This window comes from Sabethes cyaneus, chromosome 2 (genome assembly GCF_943734655.1).
Source record: "Sabethes cyaneus chromosome 2, idSabCyanKW18_F2, whole genome shotgun sequence".
Classification (NCBI taxonomy): domain Eukaryota; kingdom Metazoa; phylum Arthropoda; class Insecta; order Diptera; family Culicidae; genus Sabethes; species Sabethes cyaneus.
In genome coordinates, this window is record NC_071354.1 from 106,221,926 (window position 1) to 106,247,808 (window position 25,883).

The following is a 25,883-nucleotide window of genomic DNA, read 5'->3' on the forward strand; positions in this document are numbered from 1 at the left end:
ATGAGGTAGAATTCGTTTCAAGCAGATTTAATGGGCTTAGCAACATGATACCGAGCGTTGTCATGCAGTAAAATCACATTTTCGTGCCTCGGCTCGTAATGTAGCTTAATTTGATGAATGTTTCTTGAAGCATTTTTTATAGCTTTCCAATGGTGATCTTGAAATTGCAATCGGTTGGAGGGATCATGGAGAAAATGGCGATCCAGGATGACCGCCAATTTTTTTTTCACTTCGTTTGAAAGCCCGATCCTCCCTCATTGCAAAGTAGTTTCATTCTAGTAGTGTCAATTATATGAAAACTGTGAACCTTGCTATAGATAACTGGTTGTTTTATTTAGTTAATACCAATGAACATTTAATTTTATGAATGTTTCCTGTAGTAAGGTACACCGGGGCAAGCTGTGGGGTATGTTAAAACGGAATGATTAAACGGTAATGATGAACTGCTGCCAGATTTTTTTCACTATCATAAATGGAAGATCGAAATCAGTAAATGCATTCCGTCCTCTTGTTTACTTTTTGCTATCCGGAAATTTAAAACAAACATTTTTTCGGGGAGTCTAAATCTGGCAATTAATAGCGTGTTTGGCAATTTTTATCTCATAATTGCACGTCAGGTAATTATTTGGTTTTGATTAACAATAGTAAAAATCTTTTTTCTGTTTTGTATTATCGCCATTTCAGCTTACCTCTCATATTTTTTTTGTAAATAGAAATACACACAGAGGGGCAAGTTGAAATAGTAATAGTGTTCGACTAACTTTCTATTTCTATTTCGGTTTCAGAATTCATCATGGTTCGGAATTACTTCCGAAAACCCATTTTCACATACACGACATTACGACATTACTCGACGACACTATGCAGGCGATCCACATGCCCTAGCGGTTATTGTGGGTTCGAATCCGGTTATAACCTCAGATTATAGATTCGTTCGACCCGCGCACCATCCAGCATTGGACAAAAGGAAGGGTTCACAACGACAATTTGTTAAGCGTAGCTACCTATTACAGAAATTACAGCGGATCAGCTCTGCAATTACGGGGCGTCAATGTTTTCCGGAATCGTTTGAGCACGGTATTTTCAGTCGATTTTGGAAATTTAAGAGCCTTGGCGATCATTCTTCCTGACTATGTTGGGGTTTTCATATGAGTGTGCAAAATTCACGTGTCTCGCGTTCAATTTTCGATTACTTTTCAATGCGTCTGATGAAATTTTTTCCACTAAGTAAACGATCCTTTCAGATCAAAAAGCTGTCATTAGTTTCTTAGCATGACAATTACAGGCGCTGCAGTAACTAGTAAGAAACGGCGAAATACTAACTGCAACAGATTTTTAATCCCAAAAAGGTCATTGGTTTTATTATCATGTAGTACCGAACTGGGGCACAGTATTACAACTATCTAACTCAATTCCATCAATGGATAGAAACAGTCCACAAGCTGTGTACAGCAATTGAGTCTACCACAAACCACGATTACTAAAGCTATCGCAGTTGCTCTTTTAACCCAATGTCCCTTTGGTATACGAAAAATAGTTGTATTTCTTTGATTCACTTTCTGATCGAAAATATATTAAATTAATATCAAAATAACGGGGTCAGTCCCGGCGTAGTGGTTAGCATTCACGCCTCTCACGCCGAGGACCTGGGTTCAAATCCCAACCCCGCAGAAGTCACGAATGACCCAAGCTGGTTAAAGTGACTATAATCTAACAAAAAAAAATCAAAATAAGCGCAAATAATTGAGGTCCGCAATTGTTCACACTAAGACAGCTCACAAGTAGCAATTGGAATACGCTTAGGCATCTGTACAGATATTTATTAGAATAGAAACAAAAGATATTTTTTCCTAAATCTCTCGTTCAAAGAATTATTATTTTAATTGCTGACGACCATGTCCCCTTCAGATACAACTGCATTTTAAACAAAAGACCGTACGGCATTGATAGTACAAAAATCATCTCGCAGCGACCAATTAAACAGTATTTTTTTAATTCGTTCATTTTTCATCGTTTATGTCTGCGACTCATAATCATGGGAAATGAACCACAGCTAAGGCAGTCGACCATGCACACTATGTCATAATGCATGCAGCCGGGTAAACGAAGTTCACGAAATCAGATGAATAGAACCATTGATACAAGGAAAATCGCAAACATGGAACACTCTTTGAACCTGAACCGGTTCTCGGTAGGCGGTTTAGTCTTTAGTTTGCCACAGTGTTAACGGTTTAGTATGATTTTTCCAGCTTAATACCGATAAGAAACCAACCTCTCGGACCGCAAGACTTCCATTCCACATGCCACTCTGTAGCGATTTTGCTTAACCACGAGGACGCATGTGAATCGTCTAGTGATGTTATATATTTAAAAATTCTATATATATTTTATTAATCACCGATAGAATTCATTACCTGGTTAGACTATGTCACCTTTTAATCATTGGCACAAAAAGGTTTATTAAACAGTTTTCTCCGCGACTGGAGCGTGTTTTAAAAATACTGCATTTTATTTATTTTATTTAGTTTTCTTCCAAAAATATACGCACAATTGATCAATGGACAATAATCAAGTCCACAACGAAACTTACTGAAATTTCCCAAAAATTCAGTTGTACCCTAACAGGACCTCACCAATCCAGTCCCTACCAAAAACATTGAAAGTCGACAGGTCAGAATTTTTGACTTGAGTCCCAGCCGATTTTTTTTTTGCTTCCTTACGCTGGCTTATTTTTTTCTCTCGTCGGTAAATTGGATCGCGATGAACTAAGCTTTCCACGGTTTCCGGCGCGCAAACGTACCTACATGTAAACGGGAACCTACTTCTTCACTCACTTATCTTGCAACGTGTAATCTTACTACTCATTCTTGGGAGCGAGGCTTCGATCTGAATGGGACCCCGCAGAGCCCCACGCTACCAGCAGGAGGTCGAGTGATTAGTTCTGGTTATGGGCGAATCATTGTTAATGAATACGAGCAATAATTATCCACGGACTTGTGTTGTACTGCTCTTTAGACTCTCCAGCACTCTGTCTCGGATGCTTTTTCGAAACGATGTTTGCTTGCAACTTGCGTTTGCCTTCATCCGTGGAGCCCCCGGGGTGCCTCAATGTGCCTGCAGGTAGGAAACACGTCTCAGGAAGAAGTGTTATAAAATCTGTAGTTTTGTTTTTATGCACCTTTTGGTGGCGGCCGACTTTGAGCATGGGTAAAATATTTTTATGCAATTCCAGTCGATGCATATTCTAATACCGTGCGGAAAAGCGCTATATGATTGAAATATATTCTAGGAAGGAGAATTAATTTTGCAAAATAAATATTTTATCTTTCCGTTAAAATACGTTGCTGTATAAGTTGAGACAATAAATTTCAGAATTATTCTAAAAAAAATTTACTGTAATAAATGTTTGCATAATGAAATAAAATATGTTTTAGAACTTTCCTAGTAATTCTAGAGCTTGAGTGTATCAAAAGCATTTCAACACCTATCAAGCCAGTACATTTTGTTTTTGTTATTTCATACGCTTCGTGTCTAGATTCCAGATCAGCGAAGTGAGATTGTATAAATTCAACAACGAAATCGAGCAACCATTTGATTTTAACAACCGTTACCGGAAAAAAGTTTTGTTGTGAAGACAAAATAGTGCAAGTCAGCAACAGTTGATAGTAAAAGGTTGCAGTATGTAAAATTCCGCTGACTGTGCTGCTGATGGAACCGATGAAATAAGACTACCGATTGAAGATGCTTCGTATTATAATCTAAAATTCAAAAGACTTGCTATACCCCAACCACGCCGTGATAGGGAAACATTGTTATAGGATGTCGATTGATTGGTCATGCTATAAAGTCTGCTGGGTACTGTTGGGCTTTGGTTTCTTCACCCCGACGATGGCTTTTAAAAGCTGTTCTCATTTATTTCATGAAACGCTTCCTTATTATTAGGCTTCCATACAATAAGGCAATGAAAAATCGGTTGGTATTTATTGTCCACAAAGCGCTACTTCGTTCGAAAATATTTCCATAGTGATTTACTTGTTTTACAAAAAAAGGCCTTTCCAGATTTTGTTAAAGATTTACACAGACAAAAACAATTTAGTTAGTGGGCCATTTTGAATCACACCGTCTTTGTTACAAAAGCATTTTAAGTCCCTGTATTTTGTATAAGTTATGTAGGAGTAAGGGCTTCTCAGTTAGCCTTGAAGTACAACACTGGTCTAACAAAAGTTTAGGACCACACAATTGCCCAGTACACTGTACACTGTACACTGTTGGTCACTTTTGACCCTCAATTTATTGTCTTTTATGATCAAGCCTTAAACTTGGCTCATTTCTTTCATACATTTCAAAACCTGAACACCCATTTTGTCATTTTGTAGGTGCATGCGTGCAGAATAATGCCTTTATTTTGATTTTGAATTTACTTTTCGCTTAGCAAAATGGCGTTCAAGGAAACGGAGCAACGCCATCCTAAGTGTCGTTAACAAACTAAGAGTTTCGTCTCTAATCGTGCAATGAAAAATGTGCTAAAAAATGTGCGAGGCTGTCGATTTCTAAGAAAGTAGCGACTATGACGATAAACAGAACAATAGGAGCAAAACACGAAGCCGGCTACTGTACACAATGATGCTGACGAAGTTCGATTGCGTGCTGCCGTATAACGAAACATACCTCTAGGTTCACATTGAATAGCTTCCTGGACACGAGTTTTGTACGATAAGAAGAAAAGCAGCAGACAGTTTCAAGCATATGAAACTGTCGAAGTTCGCTAAGAAATATTTGATTTGGCAGGCTATCTGGCTTGAAAAACGACTTTTGTACAGAATCTGAAGGCAGGGATTGAACGAAAGGTCTGGCAAATCTGATTCGGTCAACTGTAAGCGTATCTTGATATTTTTTCTACATTTTATCGAACACCCCCTTGTCAACAAGACTGGGATCTCTGTTATTTGTCAATATAAATGCCATGCGTCACCATCACCAGCAGATGGTGAATTTTGCATGAGTGTTAGTAAGCACTCGAAAGATCTGTATTGCTGTTTGTTCGACTATGTCGGCATGGCAGTATGAATAGTAGCACTCACTCACACAGCTGCACCTAGAGACCACCTTGGCCGGCAGAGCGAGCTACCATCAGTATCTTTCGATTATTAACCCTTGTGTGGGCGACGTTTTTTCCCTACGTAAGAGGGCGACGGGGTACCCGTGTACCCAGGCTTATTATTACGTTTAAACAACTAGATAGAACCAAGCAATGTTCTGCAAAGTTGTACATTTTGGCAAAAGCTAAAAGGTGCCATGTTTGGATTAGTGAATCGTCTTTCCGTTTCCGGGAAACGGCTTCCACAAGTTACAAGGAAAGTGACAAGGTTAGTTGACTATGAAAGAACACAACCAATCCGGGATCCACCAGTTGTAGATGATTGAATTCTCTCTCTCTCTCTCTCTCTCTCTCTCTCTCTCTCTCTCTCTCTCTCTCTCTCTCTCTCTCTCTCTCTCTCTCTCTCTCTCTCTCTCTCTCTCTCTCTCTCTCTCTCTCTCTCTCGGCAGACTCTGGGTTGCCATTCACTCTCTACGGCAGAGTTATAGCAATATTTTGTCATAATCAGAAATTAATTATTTCCTCTATGTGCTTCCGGAACCTGTTCTATGACCATGGGATGGACATCATTACTTTATTGAATTAATTTGCAGTCCATTAACATGCTCATAAAATTCTGAAAACTCTGATATGTAACATGATTACTTTTCGTTGAAATCGGAGATTGGCCACTTCTCTGGGACATTCGGAACTTGTTTCCGGCACAACGGAGACTCTATCCAAAGCTTCATGCGCACTATTTTTAGTTCTTGCCCAAACTTCCAACTTTGCTGAACATTGTTTAATTCTATTGTGCCGTTTAAGCTATATAAAAAGCATGGGTACACGGGTACTCCGTCGCCCTTCTACGGGGTATAAGTTGTATTTGACCCAAGGTTATTTTATCTCGTAACCAAATCTCTCAAAATTTGCGCTAAGTTATTCATCTTGACCCCTTAGAAGATGTCGTAGTGATACACATTTCCTACATGACTTTATTAATATTTGAATATCAAAATGGGTACACGGGTACCCCGCCGCCCATATTAGGGTTAACAGAGCTACCAGCCGTCTTGTTACAGGGGTCTTCGATTTTAAACTAATAAAACTTAAAAATTCATTTGTTATCCACATTTTGAACATTAACTCCGAATTTACACTGTTTTCATAGTTATGCATGTGCATTTAACACGGCTCGGTTTGACAGAAATCTACGTTGTTATGATTAAAGCTGTACGGTTAGGATTTTAACATAAAAGTTCTGATCGGAATAAATCTAATCAAAGTGTAAAATAGTGGTAATCATCTTGTTTGTTGTTCACGGTCCGTTAAAATATGTGTGAGGTAGCCTGGTAAAATATGATCATAAACATTTTTCGTGGAGCTCGTGTGGTTAAGGTATATTTGGGCGACTTAAGCTGCTCCCATGCTAGAAGAAGACAAAAATACAAGTGTACTTGCGGCACTCCAAGACGGAACAGCCAAAACGATAGTACGAGCCTCGACGACAACGATGTTAATGTTTCAGCCAGAACTGTTCAAGCATAAATTATTATCTGAATATGCTAATCCAATGTTTTGGTTCAACCGCGAATTGGTACACATAAAGAAGCGGACGTTTGCAAATGCGTTTAAACCGTAAAATATATCAACTAACACGAATAAACGTGAACGCTTTTTGGACATCCCTAGCGGCAATGTTTCATTTACTGAATCGAATTGAACCGCAAAAAAAAAGAGTGGCACAGTACAAATTTATTGCAAAAAATTTGTCTGTTCCAACAAAGTTGAAACCACCGATGCACTTATATGCTTATAAGACATGTTCTGTATTCAAGTGAAAGATAGCTGGTTATGATCTCTCTCCCTCTCTTTCGCACATACACACTCAGCGAAGAATTGCATGAGCGTCCAGTTAGGAACTCCGGTCAACCAATGCAAGCAGTAACGGCCAGAGAGGTAGATTTATTGTGACTTTGAACAGTTGTGTATTTATTGAAAATGCTTCGCTTTCTTTGCCTTTTCAAAGCATTTCAAGCGAATTCGAGGCAGAAAGTTTCAAAGATTTATGTCGATGAAAATTTATTGCATGAAATCTGTTGTACATACGGCACACCGACTTAACCGTTCGAAGATTCACCATTGCCATGAGAAAAACCTGCATCCAGAATGGAAAAACTGCACCAAGAAAAAATTTTCATAATTGATTCATGATAAAAGTAAATTAATCCTTTCAGACGTGGCAATAAGTTAAACTATTCGTTGGATGCTCTCTGTACAAAAATATTATTCATGCTTTTAGGCTATAGCCATTTATGATAGACCACAATAACGGAATAAGAATTAGACTTCAGCCTAATAAACAACAGCTATCCGACACTTTTCACCAGCTGCCAGTATAATTAGCATCATCTTTAGGTGCAGATCTTTCTTTTCAGTGTAAAATTTTTGCATTATGTTTGAATGTATCATATCATAATGCATAATTCAATCAGTCTAATAGCTGTGACTAATGATTATGATTATACTGCTAATTTATTCTCAACAAGCCGACGTAGATTGCACATATCTTTATTTGCACGGTTCCTCACACTGTTTTGCATTATAAAGGATCGTAAATTTCTACCGGATGATTATTTCATCTGATAGCAAGAATAGGATGAAACAAACCACTTCGGTTTTGAGCAAATTGATATATTATAAATAAATTACAGTAGTAAGCATAAACAGAAACGTACTTTTTGCCGTTCTGGGCTGATTATTTCTCGTTACTACGACAAGCACGGGGAAATTAAAGATTGCCCGTCCTGGTGGATTTGGGGTGTGAATCGAAAGAGGCCAACACTTGGTTGACGGTTTGATATACCAACTGTTTTGGAATACCTTTATTATCAAATTGTTGAATTGTATGGATATAAGAAATGAGGCACTGCTACAATCAGTGTGAAAATCGAATTTCTAAACGAGGTTGATAGGCCGAATGTATAGACACTTCTCAGGATTTAGTTTTCAAATACAGGAATCCACCGAATAAGGCGATGGGTGGTGCGTTACGCCCTTCGCAATATCTCAGCTGTTCATTAACCAATAAAGTTGATTTTTGATAGTTGAGTTGGCTATGGCAAATACTAACAATGTATCAAAAATCAACTGATAATTTGTCGTGGGCGTACCACCCACCGCCTTATTGACTGTAATCGCATAAGCCATGCAAAAAAGTTGATTATGCAACCTTTTGAAAATTCAATCCAGATATCTAAGATATCAGCTTCTCAAACTGTAGGTGGTGAATGTGCGTAACATTCCGTATCGGTGGTATCCAAAATCGACCAGTCACAGTCCAGCACACCGTACCTCAGGACAAATCGAGAAAATTTCCTGCTGGAAAATTCAATTCAAACTAGATTAATTGCAAATGAACGAGGAGTTTTTCAATCTTCTCAAATTTTCAGATTTGATAACAGGTACTCGTAATTTTAAAAGTAGGCAAAAGTTGTGTAACGACAAACATATAGAAGAACAAAATTTTATTATATACGCTTATCAATTTGATCAAAAACAATATCGCTTATTACAAACATTCATAACCTTTAAGCCAAGTATCGTAGAAAAATGCTTGGATAAACAAATCTCAGCAAATCCAGAAAAAATATCTGCAGAAAGTTCAAATCATGTTCAAAATTATTGAAAATTTTGAAAACACAGGTATACCTCGATAGTACGCACACGTTTGCTTCGTTTAGCGTACGTATTATCAAAGTGTATGGACTATCGAATCACAATTTTAGGTTTTAAAGCTTTGTTGTATTATGTTTAATATTGAACGAAATTTCCAAATTTGTGTACACTATTGAATAAACATCACGAGATTCGGTAGCGTGGCCCTAATAAGGCAACACACCTAAATCAAATTACTATAGATGGCCGGTTCTTCTCTAATTACAAGAACATACGGTTCCTACGAGTTGCGGATATTGACTCTGACCATTACCTAGTAGCAGTATATGTGCACTCAAAACTGTCAATCGTCTACCAGATACGTCAAAGCCGTCCTCCTAAGCTGAACATCAGTGAACTTAATAGATAACCCACAATCTGTCGACAACTGTTTACGCGAATCCTTGATAAGGTACTGCCTTCTTCCGAGGAGCTAAGTGCTTTAAGCCTCGAAGACAGTTGAGGCAGAACACACCCGGCCATCCACCCGAAGAGGCCGCTATCGCGGTACTAGGCAAAGAAACCCGGAATATACAAAATGGTAAGTTTGATGAGGCATGCTAACAAGCGGTAAAGAGAAAAAAAATTGCTTGGCAAATTATCTGAGCCACTAGGAAGAACTTGGCATAATACCGACGAGCAAGGAACCAGTTGACCATGATATTGAAGTAAAATCGCCAAAAGTAGAACAACTATCCCGAGCTAATGAGACGCGCAAGTTTTACAAGAAGGTCAACCAAACTCGTAAGAGCTGCACACTGAAATCTGACATGTGAAAGGACGAGGAAGCAAACCTAATCACAAACGAGCGCGACGTAATCGACAGGTGGAAGCAGTGCTACGATGAACACCTTAATGGTGAAGTTGCAGAAGATGGCGGAGCGGAAATAAAGGAGTGCCTATACAAGAGAGTAATGTCCCAACACCTGCTCCCCAAGAAGTCAAACGAGAAATCGGGTTGTTGAAGATCAATAAGGCCGCTTGTAACGCTCAAGGACACCTTCGAGACGCGATGAGAATTAAGACAAGGTGACGGCTTACCCTGCGATGTTCACCATGCTCTTGATGATCTTGAGGAGGTGATCCGACGAGCAGGCATCGAAACGAGAGGCACTCCCAGGCTTTGCGGGTGACTTTAATATCATAGCCAGGAATTTTGCGACGGCGGAGACAATCAACGCCAGGCTTCAAGCGGAGTCTATAAGAAAGAAGAGGCTCAAAGAAAATAAACGCATGCCTCTCAGGGACGGTAACCATTAAAGGTGACGAACTAAAAGTGGGAGATGAACTCATGTATTTGGGATTGCTGACGACCGCGCACTACAACACTAGTAAAGGCTAGTGAAGAGATCCACTACTTTTCTCTTCGCAAAACGCTTCGACCAAGAAGCATACGTCACCGTATGAAGCTGACAATGTACAAAACCCCTAATTAGACTGGTAGTTATTTATGGACTTGATGCTACGACGCAGCTCACGGAGAACATACGTACCCTTGCCGCGTTCACGCGCGCACCTAGTATTTGGCGGAGTATGGCGTATGAACCATGAGCTATAGGCACTACTTAGAGAGATTCCTTTTGTACATCTGGTGAAAGTCGGTAAGCTACGGTGAGCTGGGCACGTCGTAAGGACGCCACATCACAGTGTGACGTAAACGGTTCTCTTCAATAACCCCACCGGCACCAGGAGGAACAGGGTGGCTCAACGTGCAAGCACTTGGGCTTGAACTGTACATTTCGAATTTGATGCCAAGTTAAAGTTTAAAAGCGTTGCAAGTAACCATAGATAACGTTGCGGGAGGGTGATATAATATGCCTCTTTTACGAATAAAATGATTATATCCTCTACCGTTCTTCCCAAGATTAACGTTACAACTACGAGTGTACCCAGCTAGCATTTTCATATGTATAAAAAAGGTAAAAATCAGCATTACGTACAGTTATACATGCTAAATAAATCGTATTTCATGCGCAAAATTGGCATATCCGTACTATTTTGGAGGCGATATACGTGATTACGAATAATTTTGAGCGTTACGACTATATAAGTATTTTTATACGATAATATCCGATTGAGCGCGAGTCGCTCTGTACTATTTACGATTTTGAGCTGAAAATCGTATGTATGTCAGTCATTATCATTATATACGACAGAAAATCAACTTGATCCCACTTTATCCAGCTTTAGTTACGATTTCGAGTTTATTAGGAGATATTTACGATAGTTTTCGTACATTGATATACGAGTTGGTGCTAGCTGGGTATGTTAATATTTGAGCTGAAGCTATTTGAAGCTATTTGAGCTATTGAGCTATTTCTCGTCTGCGTGGGGTAATATGCCACACCTGCAGCAAACCTACTTTATTTTGTAGAAAGTAAAACTACGCGAACTAATTACCCCAATTATGCAGCTGCGGCATTTTGCTCTGCCTAGTTGAGTAACCTGTAATTCGCGCAGTCAGAGTTGGTTATTTAACATTATTTATCATTTGCAGATTGCGGATAATTTCAGAGGTGAGGCAGAATTTATAGTAGTTGCCTTACACCAGTTTTTGTGTGTGTGATGAGATTCGATGCATAAATCGCATGTAGGTCTCATAGGACAATAAATATATGCTTAATGATCTTTATAATACACTTAACATTCCTAAATTTTAAAACTTTAATATTGTATCGATCTATTAATATTGACTGTATTGAAAAATAAAAACCGGTGGATTTTCGCAACAAACGTTTTTTTATCAAAAGGAATTAGTTCTATATACAATAAAATTTTCCTTAACAGTATTACCAATCATACGGAACACTGAAAAGTTTGCATGCCTACATCTAATGGTGGAATCAGTCACAATAAAATAATTTTGATTCAGTTTCAGTGGCAGTTCAACAAACGTTATTTCGTTAACTCACCATGTGTGCTTGAACACCGCCGGACACTTAGCATCCGAGATTACATTTTAAAACTGATTCTACAACGTGTATGAAACAACACTCTAGCATCCACAATGTGGTAATTAAGCTAACTAAACAAAAATATAACTCAAATTAGCAAAGCAACGATTTCAATTTTATTTCATATCCAGCAACTCCCATGCGTTTTCCTTCAATTTTCTAAAAGAGTGTTCTCAGAGACAAGTTTGCGCTACATCTGCGGTGACAACACGTTTTAGCTTCGTATAAAAAGCAATCAATGCGGCCCAAACCGCAACCCGAGCGGCAAGCCACAATAACAACAATGACCGTAACTGCAATTCCAATGTTCTCACCAAGCCAAACAGTAGCGAAAATGCATAAATATATGGTATCGTGCAAAGACGGTAGCAAAAGATTCAATCGTTGTGACATTCAATAACACATAGAATATTGAAGATATGTGCATAGCATTCTTGTGAAGGTATAACAATAACAACGTCACTTTTAATGGTGCAACAAAATAACTGCAGTGAGAAGTACAGTTGGTATCCAACTGATAAATTACGGCGCGGCTGTGGCTGAATTTAAAGCAGTAGTTGGACCCCTTTTTTATAGTTAGCAAAATGCCTTTGTTACAATTTCATTATATGGATTATATTTCAGGAAGCATTTTCTGAACAGACATGTTTTTGGTTGTGCTCTCAAAAAATTTATCAACACTTTAAAGCTTATTGTCGTAAAAATATACCTACCTAATAAATTATGTTTCAATACATGGCACTAACATAAGCTTGCGCAACTTTCGCCGCCCAAAACGAAAAATCGATACAAACAACATCGCGGGAGCCAAACTTTTGCACGAGTATTTGGCAACAAAATTTATTCTATTTCTCTAACGGCAACGATAAATACATGTGTAGCCTCAGAGCTTCCCTGAATCGGCCGGTTTTCAAGATCATGCAATGTTATCGGAGTTACAAATCTCTCCCATTGGTCGTTTGAACCCCAATGCATTCGTTTGGCAGAACTTCAAGCACGTTTCAGGGATTGTGAATGGATAGAAACGTTAGCTTACGCTGAAAAGTTTACCAACGACCCTCTATATATATGACACGAAACATGACAAAGTTCGATGGGGACACTAAATTTAGTCTCTGCCTCTATATCTCTCCCGCCGTATCTTGGGGTTTGCTTATGTACAATCTAAAACATTTATGTACTGCATAAAATTCACAGACATGTTTGCCTACCAAACACCGACGATGATGGCGGCCGGGGATTTAGATAGCGAGTGAGAGAGCAGGCTTCTCCCGAAACCCTTACGAATCGTGGCGAAGGGAGGCAATATGATTGTATTTGAGTGTGAATCATAGACGCGGACACTCGCAAAAACTCAACTCCAACTGCGCATACACACATCTCCGCTCACGGTGAATAAGGGTGGTGATGCTGTTACAGACAGTTGCTCTGAACGATTTCCCCCTTCAGGGGGCAGTTATGCTCTGAGAAGGATAACGAACATTGGAGCGTGGGGTAGCCACATAGAATAATGGCAACTGAGAAATTACTGTTGGAAGCGGACGAAGCTTGAACCGACGCTAGCCTGGAATATGTATAGATAAGAGACAGTATTTTTTCTGCCATTTCCACCTTTGGAACTAGGAATAATAGTGTTTTATCACCAGAAAGCTTAAACTTTCCATTATAACTCTGCGTGAGCCACACAGTTGCTATCGGTAAAATATTTATTAAATTAAACAATTCAATACCTGTCATCGATGATGGATGTGGGCCTTTACCGAGCAGATAGTCATCCTTGCAAATAAATTTATTGTCATCTAAAACATATAACTGTTCACCAGTACTCAACTGTTTTCTACAAATACAACACGTAAAACAATTTAAATGAAACACTTTATCACGCGGTTTTCGCACTAGATCCGAAGGCGCGATGCCTTGGCCACAACCACTGCACTTTGTACCATATCGTCTGAAAGGAGGAGAAAGAAAACATAAAATTGTTATGAAAACATCAATCAATAGTATTGATTTGGAATTGGATATTAAACCATTTATTATTGGGCGTTTTAAAAAATACGGTTATCAAATCAATTTTTAAAATTGGGTTTATATAGATACATTCAGACATACTGTAGATAGTATATTGCAAAACTTTTTTTTTATTTCACATTGCCGCTAAAAAAATCATGGAAAAATAAAGTTACGGTGCTTGCCGCAAAATGTGTTCTCAACATTGTCTAAAATGTACATGATATTTTCGAAACCAAACATAAGGATCAGTCCGAAAATTTAAGGTGTATTTTTTCTAATTATTAGGCACAGTTATTATTGACCTTATTTACATAGTTCCATTTCCTATTATAAATTCGTCATTTCCACAAAACAGTAGTTTCTCATTTCAATTCTAAACACTTATTTTTGCTTATTTACCAATTTTATATTCACCCGACCATAGATAGTGAACAAAAACCATGTACTTAAGTATTCCACCTCAATATGTCTGGTGTGGACACTTACGGTGGATTTTATAACAAAAATTAATAATAAGAACCGTTATAGGTGTGAAAATTTATCGCGAATAATTGCATTCATGTTTTACGAAATTAATGTTCTTTTATTGGTAGATATTTAGAAAAATCTCTGGTAGGTAGCTTTCAATTTTTGCAAATAAAACACAACATGAGAGAAAAACATAAAACTTCATTCTGCTACGCCATTTTGCACTCTTTTTTTATTAGGTTTTATTTTGTTTCCAAAGCTTAAAAATTATAAAATTATAAATTTTTTTTTTCAAACATCCACTTCGATCTAAACGCTTTGAAAGTCGCACATGCTTCAAAAATCGTCGACAAAAGAATAAGACTATTCTCGACTTTTACCTGATTTTGAGATTATAATCATTATATTCCTGAAGTAAGTTCTTTTCGAAGTGTTTCAATAGTGTTTATCAGTTCTAATAATAGTTTAATAGTTTAGTGATTTCAAATAAAATGGGCCGGACCTATTACTGCACGGAAGTCCAGCGGGCAGTTATTTGTCAAATCTCGCGCAACATGTGAAAAGGGCCTATGTGCGAATGAGAGATGGTCTTCGTGTTTCCTCTCTTACGTTTATCACGGGGACATAAATGCATTCCAGTGCAATTTATCTTACCCAATAGAGGAGCTCCGTAGCCGCAAGGTTACCGAGACTGCTTATATATGCGAGTGGTCGTGGGTTTGGCTTTAGCATGGGCTTATTCTCAGGCCCCTCATTACACTTCCTTTATGTTGAACTCTATATGACCCGCATAAAGCACTCTTGACAGTGCAAAACGTTACTCTTACAGTTAAATGTACTTTTATTTCAAATTTTTGGTTGGTTTTTGGTCACGAGTTATGTGCGAAAATATTTATTTTCAGTTTAAAGTCGACGTTTCTTAGCGTATCCCTTCATCTTCAGGACAGAACGTATACAAATATTTTTATACGTTCTATCCTGAAGATGAAGGGATAGTCGAAACGTCGACTATAAACGGAAAAAAATATTTTCGCAAGCCGTGACCAAAAATTTGAAACAAAAACAAACGGTCGTTTTTTCATTTTCGTTAAATGTACTGGTTAGCCTCGCCAGAGATGGCTATAATTGGAAACAGTACTGGCAGTGAGGAACAACGTGGGTAAAGTAGTTTAAGTCCCCCCTAACAAAAAAAGTAGAGCTGGCATTTAACGCAGGGTAAACCCCACTACACACAAGCACATATAAAAATTTTAATAAGCATATCGCTCATTCAAAAGCGATTAATGCACAAAAAATGCAGTGCAAGTTATACAGCAAACACCCGGGCGATATCGCAATGGATCAACGATACTGGTCGCAGTGATAAGTCCCATACAGGAAAAAATCTTAACCAATAGCTAGCTAATAATGGCAATAGCCGTTTCATGCTGTGATAATCAGAAGAGAGAAGACGCGAAGAGAATCTTTCATTTGCACATAAACCCTTTTCACATGTTGCTCTAGAAATGGCCAAACATAAAACGGTTTTCCAATATTAATCCGTTTAGGACAGCATCGAAGATAAGGTGTAAGTTGAGATTACTAGTGAGTTCTAGAACTATTCAGAGACAGCTTGTTAAGAAACAACTTGTCGGTAGGAGTCCAAGAAAAGTACCTATGCTCACGCTGACGCATCTCCAAGCTCGACTGAAATTCGCTATGGAACATTTAGACAATCATTATTATTATTATTATTACCGTCAAACGGGGTAACTTGCAACAGTTCTCAACGATGAGTGCAAATAAAAACTTACCAGCAGCATATTTGAGGACATTTAATTACTCCGAAGTTAGGCCATTGCAAATCATTTTCAAAGTTTTTGTCACCCCCTCCCCCCCTGGGGAATTGGCTTGAAAAATCGGGGGGCAAAAAAATAATTTGTAGGATATGAGTTAAATTTTTTCTATAAAATCAATTTTCTGTGGGCTCTACAGCTTGAAAAACTCGAAAAATGAGTTGAGTTAACGCTTCTAGCACGAAATAGAAATGGAAGTTCAAACAGTGGAATTTCTGAAACACGGCCAAAAAATAATCTTTCGTTTTTGTCTTATTGTTCGTAGATGTTTGCATAAAAAATAACAACGTATTTATTAAAAGCAAGAATAGATTTGGTTTTCGCATTTAAACTTTAAGTAAAAATGTCTAAAATCCATATTTTTTTTACTCGTTCGAAAATTCTGTTTGTTTTTTTTTTCAGCTCCCCCCCCCCTTCAGTGGCCCAACGCCGGAGGGACAAAAACTTTTTTAAATATTTGTAATGGCCTTATTGGGTCTAGGGTAAAATAACTTCACATATTAAGAAAATATATGCGATCAGTATTGGCTCTAGTACAAAATTTAAACTAGTTTATAGCTAGCCCTTCGACTGAGTAATTTGCAACAAGCAGTATTTTTTGGAAATTGAATGAAGTTTCTTTTCACTTTAAGTATTAGGGTAACCAAAGTATTTTGGACCTCAGCAGCTGTACATAATTTGGACACTTACAGCAAAATGGGGTTCAAAACGAATTAGTTACCCTAGTTAGGCTTCTATTATTTGAAGTGTTTGTGATTTTTGTTTGAGATGTGAGATTTTTTAAAAACCACCAAAATAGCAAAAAACTAAACATAACAGTATCTAAGGTTTCTTTGAACTGTTATCTACAAGATACAGTGACTGAAATAGGTTAAAAATTGAAGTAACAGATGAAAAATACAATAAATTTGACCGATATAGCGATGTTACCCCGCTGTTGCAAGTTACCCCAATTGACGGTATTTAATATTTGTAATCTATCTGACGTAAAAAAAGGTGAATGAAAATGAATGAAAATTTTAAAGTAGATTAGATCTTTTTAATCTCAATGCGAACACGTGCGATAGTACGCCGAAGTCAAACAATTCTTTTATTTTTGTAAACGTTCTAATACATTCTGTAATTGGCTTACAAGATCCGAATGCCGTCCGATTCAATTGTGTTGAAATCGTTGAGCGTAAAGTTCGTCGCGGTGCCCGGAAGTTGAACATGGATAGCAGTCGTGGACAGTCAATTTTACCATTAGGACTTTCACTACAAATATAGCATGTTGCATTTTTCGTCTGTGTTCGAGTGTATCTTCTTTGTGTACGTTCGATCCATAGGATCCAAGTTAGTTGCCTCGGGAACCAAACCAGATTACAGTTCTCAAGCAGCGGAAGAACTAGAGCACAATATAACAATTTAAGGCAGTGAATCCCCAGCAAAGGTCCCATGTTGCAGCCTTGAGGGACTCCAGATATATTGGTAAATGCCTATGAAATACTGAATCCTAGTTTGACGCGTAGTACTCTACCGCTAAGATATGAGTTTAGCCATTCGACCATTTGTTGGGAAGTTTCCGCAAAAGTATTACATGGTCAATTCGATCGAAAGCAGATTTAAAGTTTGTATAAATGTCATCAACTTGTTTTTTGTTTTCCATTTGCGAAATGCACATCGAAGTGAACTCCAGTACAGACATTAGTACAGACTGATCGACCGGGTATGAAACCACGCTGAGCCGTAGAAATGTAGTTCTTAGTGCGGGACAGTATTACACCACTCACGATTATTTCCAACAATTCAGATGCCGCAGAGAGACTGGTAGCTCCGCGATAATTGCGTAGATTATGACGATCGTCATATTTATATACCGGAAACATATACGATTGTTTCCAAATATCAGGAGATTTTCCTTGTTCGAAAGACTTATTAAAAATTGCACCTGAAAAGGATAAGAAATGGAGGAATATTCTGTGTTCAGATGAAACAAAAGTGAATTTTGTTGAATCCGATGGAATACATGGTCTAGTGATGTTGCTCTTGGTACGAGGTTGGTCCAATTTTCTGGATAAAATCCAAAATACACTATACGCTGAGATCTTAGAAACTGCAATGCTGCCATATACGGAATGGGAACTACCGTTAAAATGGCAGTTTATGCCAAATAATGATCATAAAATACTGCTCGATGGATCGAGAAACTAAATCCAATAGAGAACCTATGGCAGATTGTCAAAAAGTCCGCGAGGCCTGTGAAATCAAAGAACAAGGAGGACTGTTGGCTAAAATCCACGCAGCATGGTACGCTATCCCTGTCAGCACGTATAGAAGCCTTGTTGAGTTTATGCCGAGGGGAGTACATGAAGTTATTCGGAATAACGGTTATACCACCAAATGGAAGCAGAGAAGCAAAGAGAAGCAGTTTGCCAAAGAAATTAATTTTTGATCTTATTTGTTCACATATTTTTCGGTATTTTATTTGCTTGATGGGGCAATATCCTTAGAACGTGAAAATGAACCACGACCTCGCGCGTCTCTATGGCGAACCCAATATTCAGAAAGTAGGCAAAGCCGGTGGGATACGAACCCGATAGGAACAAGATGAAGACGGTGAGACGAGGTGGTTAGACCAGGTGGAGCGAAATCTGGCGAGCACTGAGTGTCCGCTAAACTGGAGACCAGCAGACATGTCATGCTACGCAGGCCTTGTTATCCGACGTAAGGCCAACTAAGTAAGTCAAAGTAATATCTCGCCTAAAATGTGTTTGTTCATTTATAGTAATAATAAACGAGTTTCCGTCAGAAACATTTGTTTTGGCGCATATCTCACATTTACTACCATGAGTTTTTTATCTGTATACGATAATCGAAGCAGTTTCAAGCGACATTACGTTCAATCTTATTGAGCGTTCTTGGCATGGACTTCGTGGAGTAAACAAACACGTTTTAATGAATGTAATTTTTTAACCATCATTTGTAACAATGAGGAATAGAAATTCTCATTCAAGTCTCATAGCACTTTGAAAGGTTTTAAAATATCGAACAATAAATAATGTGTTATAGGTACAACTTATCCAACATATCGTTAAGCCTAACGATTGCAAAGCCTCATTGATAAAATTGCTTACCTACATGATTTATCAAACTAATGAAACAAACGCAAAACAATCTAATAATGATTTGCATCGGATGCGTACCAGAAGATCCAATGTAGGTTTACAAAAAGGCTAAGTATTAAATTGGGAGAAATTAAATTGGGCATGGTGCTACCTAATCATCTAACGATTTGTTTATCAGGAATTTTAAACGCAAAGCGTCTTCGAGTATCTTCAAACGATAAAGAATCATCTAATGATAAAATCAAATGAATATTTATTTATTTATTTAAAAACCAGCTGCCCCGACAAACTTCGTATTGCCACAAATTAACCTGTGTTGTACATAAATCATGAATCTCGGATGATCTTTGTCACAATCTCGAGTTTTGCAAGTTTCTCAAGAGTTCAACCTTAGATGATTCATTTTGGCAGTTACGTAACTATGAACGCATCCCAGGTAACCAATAAATTTGTTTTTCATTTGTATAGGACCCCCCCCTCCTAAAGTGGGGAGGGGTCCTAATTCACCATAGAAAATATTCTTGCCTACTAAAATACCCACATGCTAAATTTGGTTCCATTTGCTTGATTAGTTCTAGAGTTATGAGGAAATTTGTATTTCGTTTGGATCGGAGCCCCCCTCCTAAAAAGGTAAGAGGTCCTAATTCATCATAGAAAAAATGGTTGCCTCCAAAAACAGCCACATGCCAAATATGGTTCCATTTGCTTAATTAGTTCTCTAGTTATGAGGAAATTTGTATTTCATTTGTATGGGAGCCCCCCCTCCTAAAGTGGGGAGGGGTCCCAATTTATCATAGAAAAAAATTTTGTCTCCAAAAAACACCCACATGCCAAATTTTGTTCCATTTGCTTGATTAGTTCTCGAGTTATGAGGAAATTTGTGTTTCATTAGTACAGGAGCCCCCCTCCTAAAGTGGGGAGGGGTCCCAATTCATCATATAAAAAATTTTTGTCTCCAAAAACACCCACATGCCAACTTTGGTTCCATATGCTTGATTAGTTTTCGAGTTATGAGGAAATTTGTTTTTCATTTGTACAGGAGCCCCCCTCTTAAAGTGGGGAGGGGTCCTGATTCACCACAGAAATTATTCTTGCCCTCGAAAACCTTCACATGTCAAATTTGGTTCCATTTGCTTGATTAGTTCTCGAGTTATGAGGAAATTTGTATTTCATTTGTATGGAAGCCCCCCCTCTTAAAGGGGAGAGGAGTCATAATTCCCCTTCTAAATAGGGCAGGGGTCTCAATTTACCATAGAATAAATTCTTGTCACCAAAAACATCCACATGCCAAATTTTGTTCTATTTGCTTGATTAGTTCTCGAGTTATGCAGAAATTTGTGTTTCATTTGTATGGGAGCCCCCCTCTTAGTGGGGGGAGGGGTCTCTAACCATCACTAAAACCTTTCCTGGCCCCAAAAACCTCTACATGCAAATTTTCACGCAATTTTCAGCATTATTCAAGGCGTAAAATATAATATTATTATTATAGTTATTTTACGCTATTATTTAATAGCGTTTAGTGGCAATTCAAACATAGTATAATATTGCATATCATTATACCATAAACTGCAGCGGATGAAATGAAACGCTTTCTAAAGTCTTCGAATGATTTTTGACAAAACTAACAATCAATCCTTTCGAGCCGAAATTTAAAAAACCGATAATCGACTCATACGACTAACAGAAATTACTTTATTTGGAAATTATTCATATGTTGTATTCATGTTAAAGACATATTCAGATATTCTGCAACATTACATCTAAATCGGAAGGATAAACCATTACACTGCAGTGATTTATAATAAACATCGGCATTTGTTGGTATCTCCAACCCAGCTCACGACATTTTGAAAGTTCAGCAAAGTTAACATAAGCACACCGGCTTTTCCTAACTGTTTAGATTATTGCTAATGGTCCAAATCGCCTACTCCAAAATAAAACGACCGTAATTACTACACGGTTTACTTGAACTGGAATTAACCAATCCGTTTGGCCGCCGAATTCGATTCAGTAATTTAATGCTCCATTACACATGAGCAGTCGAGGCTTCCAATGATCGTTACCTAGATTACCACCATGCCCGACTAAGCAGTAAGTTATTACTTTTGGGAGAAGGTAGGAAAAGGCTAATTGAGTTCACTAGAAAGCTAATGTTTGCTTTCTCCTACATAAAAAATAACTATTGCATCTTCAAGCCAGACACAAAATATTTCATTGACGGTCGAGATTTAGTTCGAAACCTTGAGCTGACAATCTTACCGAACCGAATATGGTGTTAGCTGATGTCTGAAATCAGAAGGGTAGACACTATTCTTCAAATCGTTTGGACGATTTTCATTTTCGTCCATTTCAAACAGAGACCGATCAACGTGTTTCTAACTAAAAGACTCACTTCCATCCCATCATTTGTTTGCATAATCGAATTATAATTGCTCTCACTTTTGCCTACAGTCAGTAACGGCATTCGAAATGCTCCTCCAAATGTGGTGCCTTTTGACTAAGGTTCAAATGCTCATATGCGTGGGGCTGCCGCAATTTAGAAACCAACACTCGAAAACTGACTGATGGTCATGTTTTGCCACCAAACTGCTCGTTGACTAACAAGCTAATACAGCCGGCAGCTTAGGCAAGTGACCAGCAGGGGAATCGAACTGTTCATTTTGCATTTCGTTGCGCATTTCATATGCCCGTTAAGTCAAAACCGATCAAATGGATCCTAGTTACGATTCACTTAGCGTGCTTTACACTATACAGCAATATATTTCTAGGAAATAAAGCTAATGATAAACAAATCGTAATTTTTAAATATTTTAAAATTTATACTCGATTTTAATTTAGCTAATCTTAAAAAAATATAATTTCACGCGTCAGTGATGAATTCATCTTAAAATTTTCTGATAAGAAGTTAATACGATTCTGAATCAAATATAGGTATGTATTTCTTCAATTTCATATTTAAGCAAAACATATACTAAGCTCTTTAAGCAATGAGTAAACTGCCTATTTCGGACAACAGCAGCCGAATTCCGGACGTAAAAGAAAAGAAATTTTTGAAGAGATTTTTAGAATTTTCTTATTTTGGAATTCCGGCAAAAAGCTTTAAGAGAATCTTTGACGTTTAAAAAAGGAAAAGAGATTTTTAATCTCTTCGAAATTTTTCGTGTAAGAGAATTAGAATCATTTTTTTACTTGCATTAAGTATGTTTTAAATCTATTGTAAAACAATAAAAATTTATACTTAGAGTAATGAAGACAGCGATTTTATCACATTTTAATCGAGATTTTAATTTTAAAAGAAGATATTACCGCAGACAAACAGACGAGACACTCGTGTTAATTTCATCGTCTATTCAAGAACTACTCATTTTTCAAAAGCATGTTTCGCGACATGGCCACACCGCGGCACTCGAGTTTTTAGTATGAAACCATACATATGTAAAAACCTTACGGTATAAAACCATACTAGTAAAAGTTACTCCGTAACATGCATAATAGAGGCAGTGTGCAGGCAAAAAGTGTAGGACGATAGTTTTTAAAGCATTTTCTTCTATGCCATGTCAGTTCGTCAGTGATAGTCAGTGATCTTTGGAGTAGTTTATTAATCAAAAATAGTCTGTCTGTGGGCGTTATAGATATCCACCCTTTAGGGTGATAATAATCTAGTTTTTGTTACGCTGCAAGTAATAAGCAATCGTTTGTAGATAATGCATCAATCACTATTTTTCTGTAACGGGAAATCACGGTAAAAATGGATAGCAATAAGTGTCAATTTTTTCGTTTTTTTTAAATAGTAGCAATTTAATATTTAACAACAATAAACTAAGGATATAAAATAATCTTATTACCAAAATGATAAGTTTTTCACATAGTCACAATATTTATAGTTAATGCTAAAGCGTTGCAGTATTATCGAATCAACATCGGAACGAAAATTGGTCCGGTTAAAAATCGGAACGAACTTTTTTAGTCCGACTTTATTCCGGTCCAATTTGGCTCTGTTCCGGTTCCGGACTGGAACCCGTACTTCAATTTACGTTCTGATGTCGAACACTATTATCGATGTAAAGCTATTATCGATAGCGTTGATAAATTGTGGCAATAACCTCGCTAGATGGTGGTAATGAATCACTGATTTTCAACATATATTACATAAAAAATAGACCATTTGAACGTTTGTACACAAAGTCTTCACAAAGTTGCAAAACATGCCAAAGTTATAAACTTTGTTGAATACAATACCCCTATAATTGATTGCGGTTGGTGCAATCTTATAAACTATTTAAAAATACGAGCGATTGTTTATTGAAATGTGTGTTTTGTAATATGTTATAATTTGTCTAATATACATTTTAACGATAACAGGCTTTCTTATAAAATATATATTTCAGCATATTAAGAACGTTTGAAAGCACCGAAAACGGATATTTAAAATATGTTCTACAACTTTGTGACGCCATACTAAAGTAAGCCACTTTGCATGCATTAAAAACAAAAACGAAACTTACATTACCCTAATAGGTGGATACACAACTAGCTTTCAGAAAGATAGACTATTTTTAACTAATAAACATCACCAAAGACACCTCCGAAAATTAGGTGTTTGTGTTTGCACGCTATGCACGGTTTAGATATCTAAACCGCTGTGTGATGATTATATCTCCTTTTTGCATCAAAATGACAATAAAAATATAATAAAATTGCTATCTCCATTACTCGGAGCATACATTTTTATTGCTTTATATAGATTTGATACATTTTCAATGGAAGTAAAAATTTTCTTCGGTTTCTCAGACCCGAAAAATCTTGAAGAGATTAAAAATCTCTTTTTCTTTTTTAAACGTCAACGAGTTTTCTTAAGGCATTTCACCGGAATTCCAAAATAAGAAAATTTAAAAAATCTCTTCGTAAGTTTTTTGTTCGAAATTTGGCGGCAGTACAATATGTTATGAAACATTTTGGTTATTATAAATGAATTCAAAAGCTGTAAAAAAGTAAGTTGGATGATTTTTTCAACGCATATTGGGGAGAAGTTAAAAAAAGCTCTCGAAGCCATCTAGCGGAGAATAGAAAAAACTGCATTTTCTCTTTCCGCAGACATCATAATTTTCTTTCTCTTTAGATGCTCGGAATACGGTAAAAAGAAAAGAGAATTATTGGTAGAGAAAGAGATTCTAAGAATTTCTTGTCGTAAAGAGATTTTTCGGAAATTTTCTTGAAGCACCGGAATTCGGCTGCAGGTATATAAATTTTCCGAATTAAACAGAATGCAGTATTTTTGTACCCGTTGCTTTTATAAAATTATATCTCGAAGTTAAATCAGGTCTAGTCCCTAGCACGTGTAGGTGTGTGTATATTAATTTTGTATCTGTAGATTACTGGCACCTATATCCCTCGTACATAAGGTTACACCAGAATCGAACTATGATTTCTTGTCGCGTTTCGAAATGAACTGAACTGAGTTCGCTCAACTACTATGTGATTTATCGGGCACCGATCTTTTAAAAGATCAGGCAAGATTTTTGCGAAACCCTGTGTGAACGAACGGAAAAGGAAACTCCCAGCCCTCGTCAGAATATCATTCTTGAACACACCCTTTTTCTGTCTGGCGGTGCTGAAGACGGATTCATATGAACAGTTCCCAAATGAGAACGGGCGATGGAACGATGGAGCAGAATATAAATTACTGTATAGGATCAATCTCGTCATTCAGATCTCCTCCAAGCTCTTAGTTCATGACGATCTGCGCGCTCGAGTCTTGCATTTTTGGTCTTACCCGAGCACGCTTTTACCGTTTCGAGGCATTGAAGACCGCGCTGGCGAAGATGAATGCACGATGCCGAATACCGATAATTATAATCTTTAAGCCCATTTATTTCCCGGCCACCACTACTGAATAAGTACATATTGTATGTAAATCGTCGCTATCGGCAAACCAGCTTCTGAATAAGTTGTTTCGTAGTTCGTTTTTGTTTGTTTTGATATTTGATCTTTCATTTCGAAAAAAAGGACAGTAAAACCATCATTCTGCTTACCTAAAAAAGTCATTCCTACAATAGAGCTTCGATTCTCTACTGAAGCACTTATCGGACAGAGGCTGGTGACACTCGCAACATCGCACACACGCCGCATGCCAGCCTCGCTCCAACACGTTCAATAGAAATTTGTCTAGGATCGGCTTGTTACATCCGGCGCACGGGTCCGCTACCCCGGATGGCGGCTCACCTCGACCTGTAATTATCCGACAAAGACGGGCAAAAGAATGAAAAAAAAATGAAATAAATACATCATACCCACTCACGAGATGAATAAGACATCGAGACGAACTGAAAAATGAACTATCAATCAGGGTGTTAACTTGAAGTAGCTACCGTATTTAACTTACTGGAGAGAGAGATAGGTTGACTACTGAAAGATAGTCATTAAGCTGCAGCTGTGCGACGACCACATACCTACTTGAGGGTTATCTATAAAGTTTTATGATGTTTATACAAACAAGGCGTCGTCAAATCTTGCAAAATATGATTAATTATTATGTATACTTGCGTATAAGTGCATCAACAATCGATAGTATGTAATCAATTAAATTTAGTTTTTTACTAAACACACCGCTTACATTTTAAAATATTCAGATTATAACTGTAATCTTTATAACCGACCGACGACGCATCACAGTTCTTTTTTTTTGTCGGAAGATTTGACCACTGCGACCATTCTT

General features: G+C 37.5%; 1 protein-coding gene across 1 annotated transcript in view; it reads right to left on the reverse strand.

The window, feature by feature from the left end:
• Positions 1–25,883, reverse strand: part of LOC128738358 (LIM/homeobox protein Lhx5) — a 104,503-nt gene that overhangs the window by 52,923 nt on the left and 25,697 nt on the right. The window contains exons 2-3 of the mRNA XM_053833410.1: positions 25,201–25,396; positions 13,479–13,699 (exon numbers count right to left, since the gene is read on the reverse strand). Of these exons, the coding sequence (XP_053689385.1) occupies positions 13,479–13,699; positions 25,201–25,396 (417 nt within the window). The remainder of the gene's footprint in view (positions 1–13,478; positions 13,700–25,200; positions 25,397–25,883) is intronic.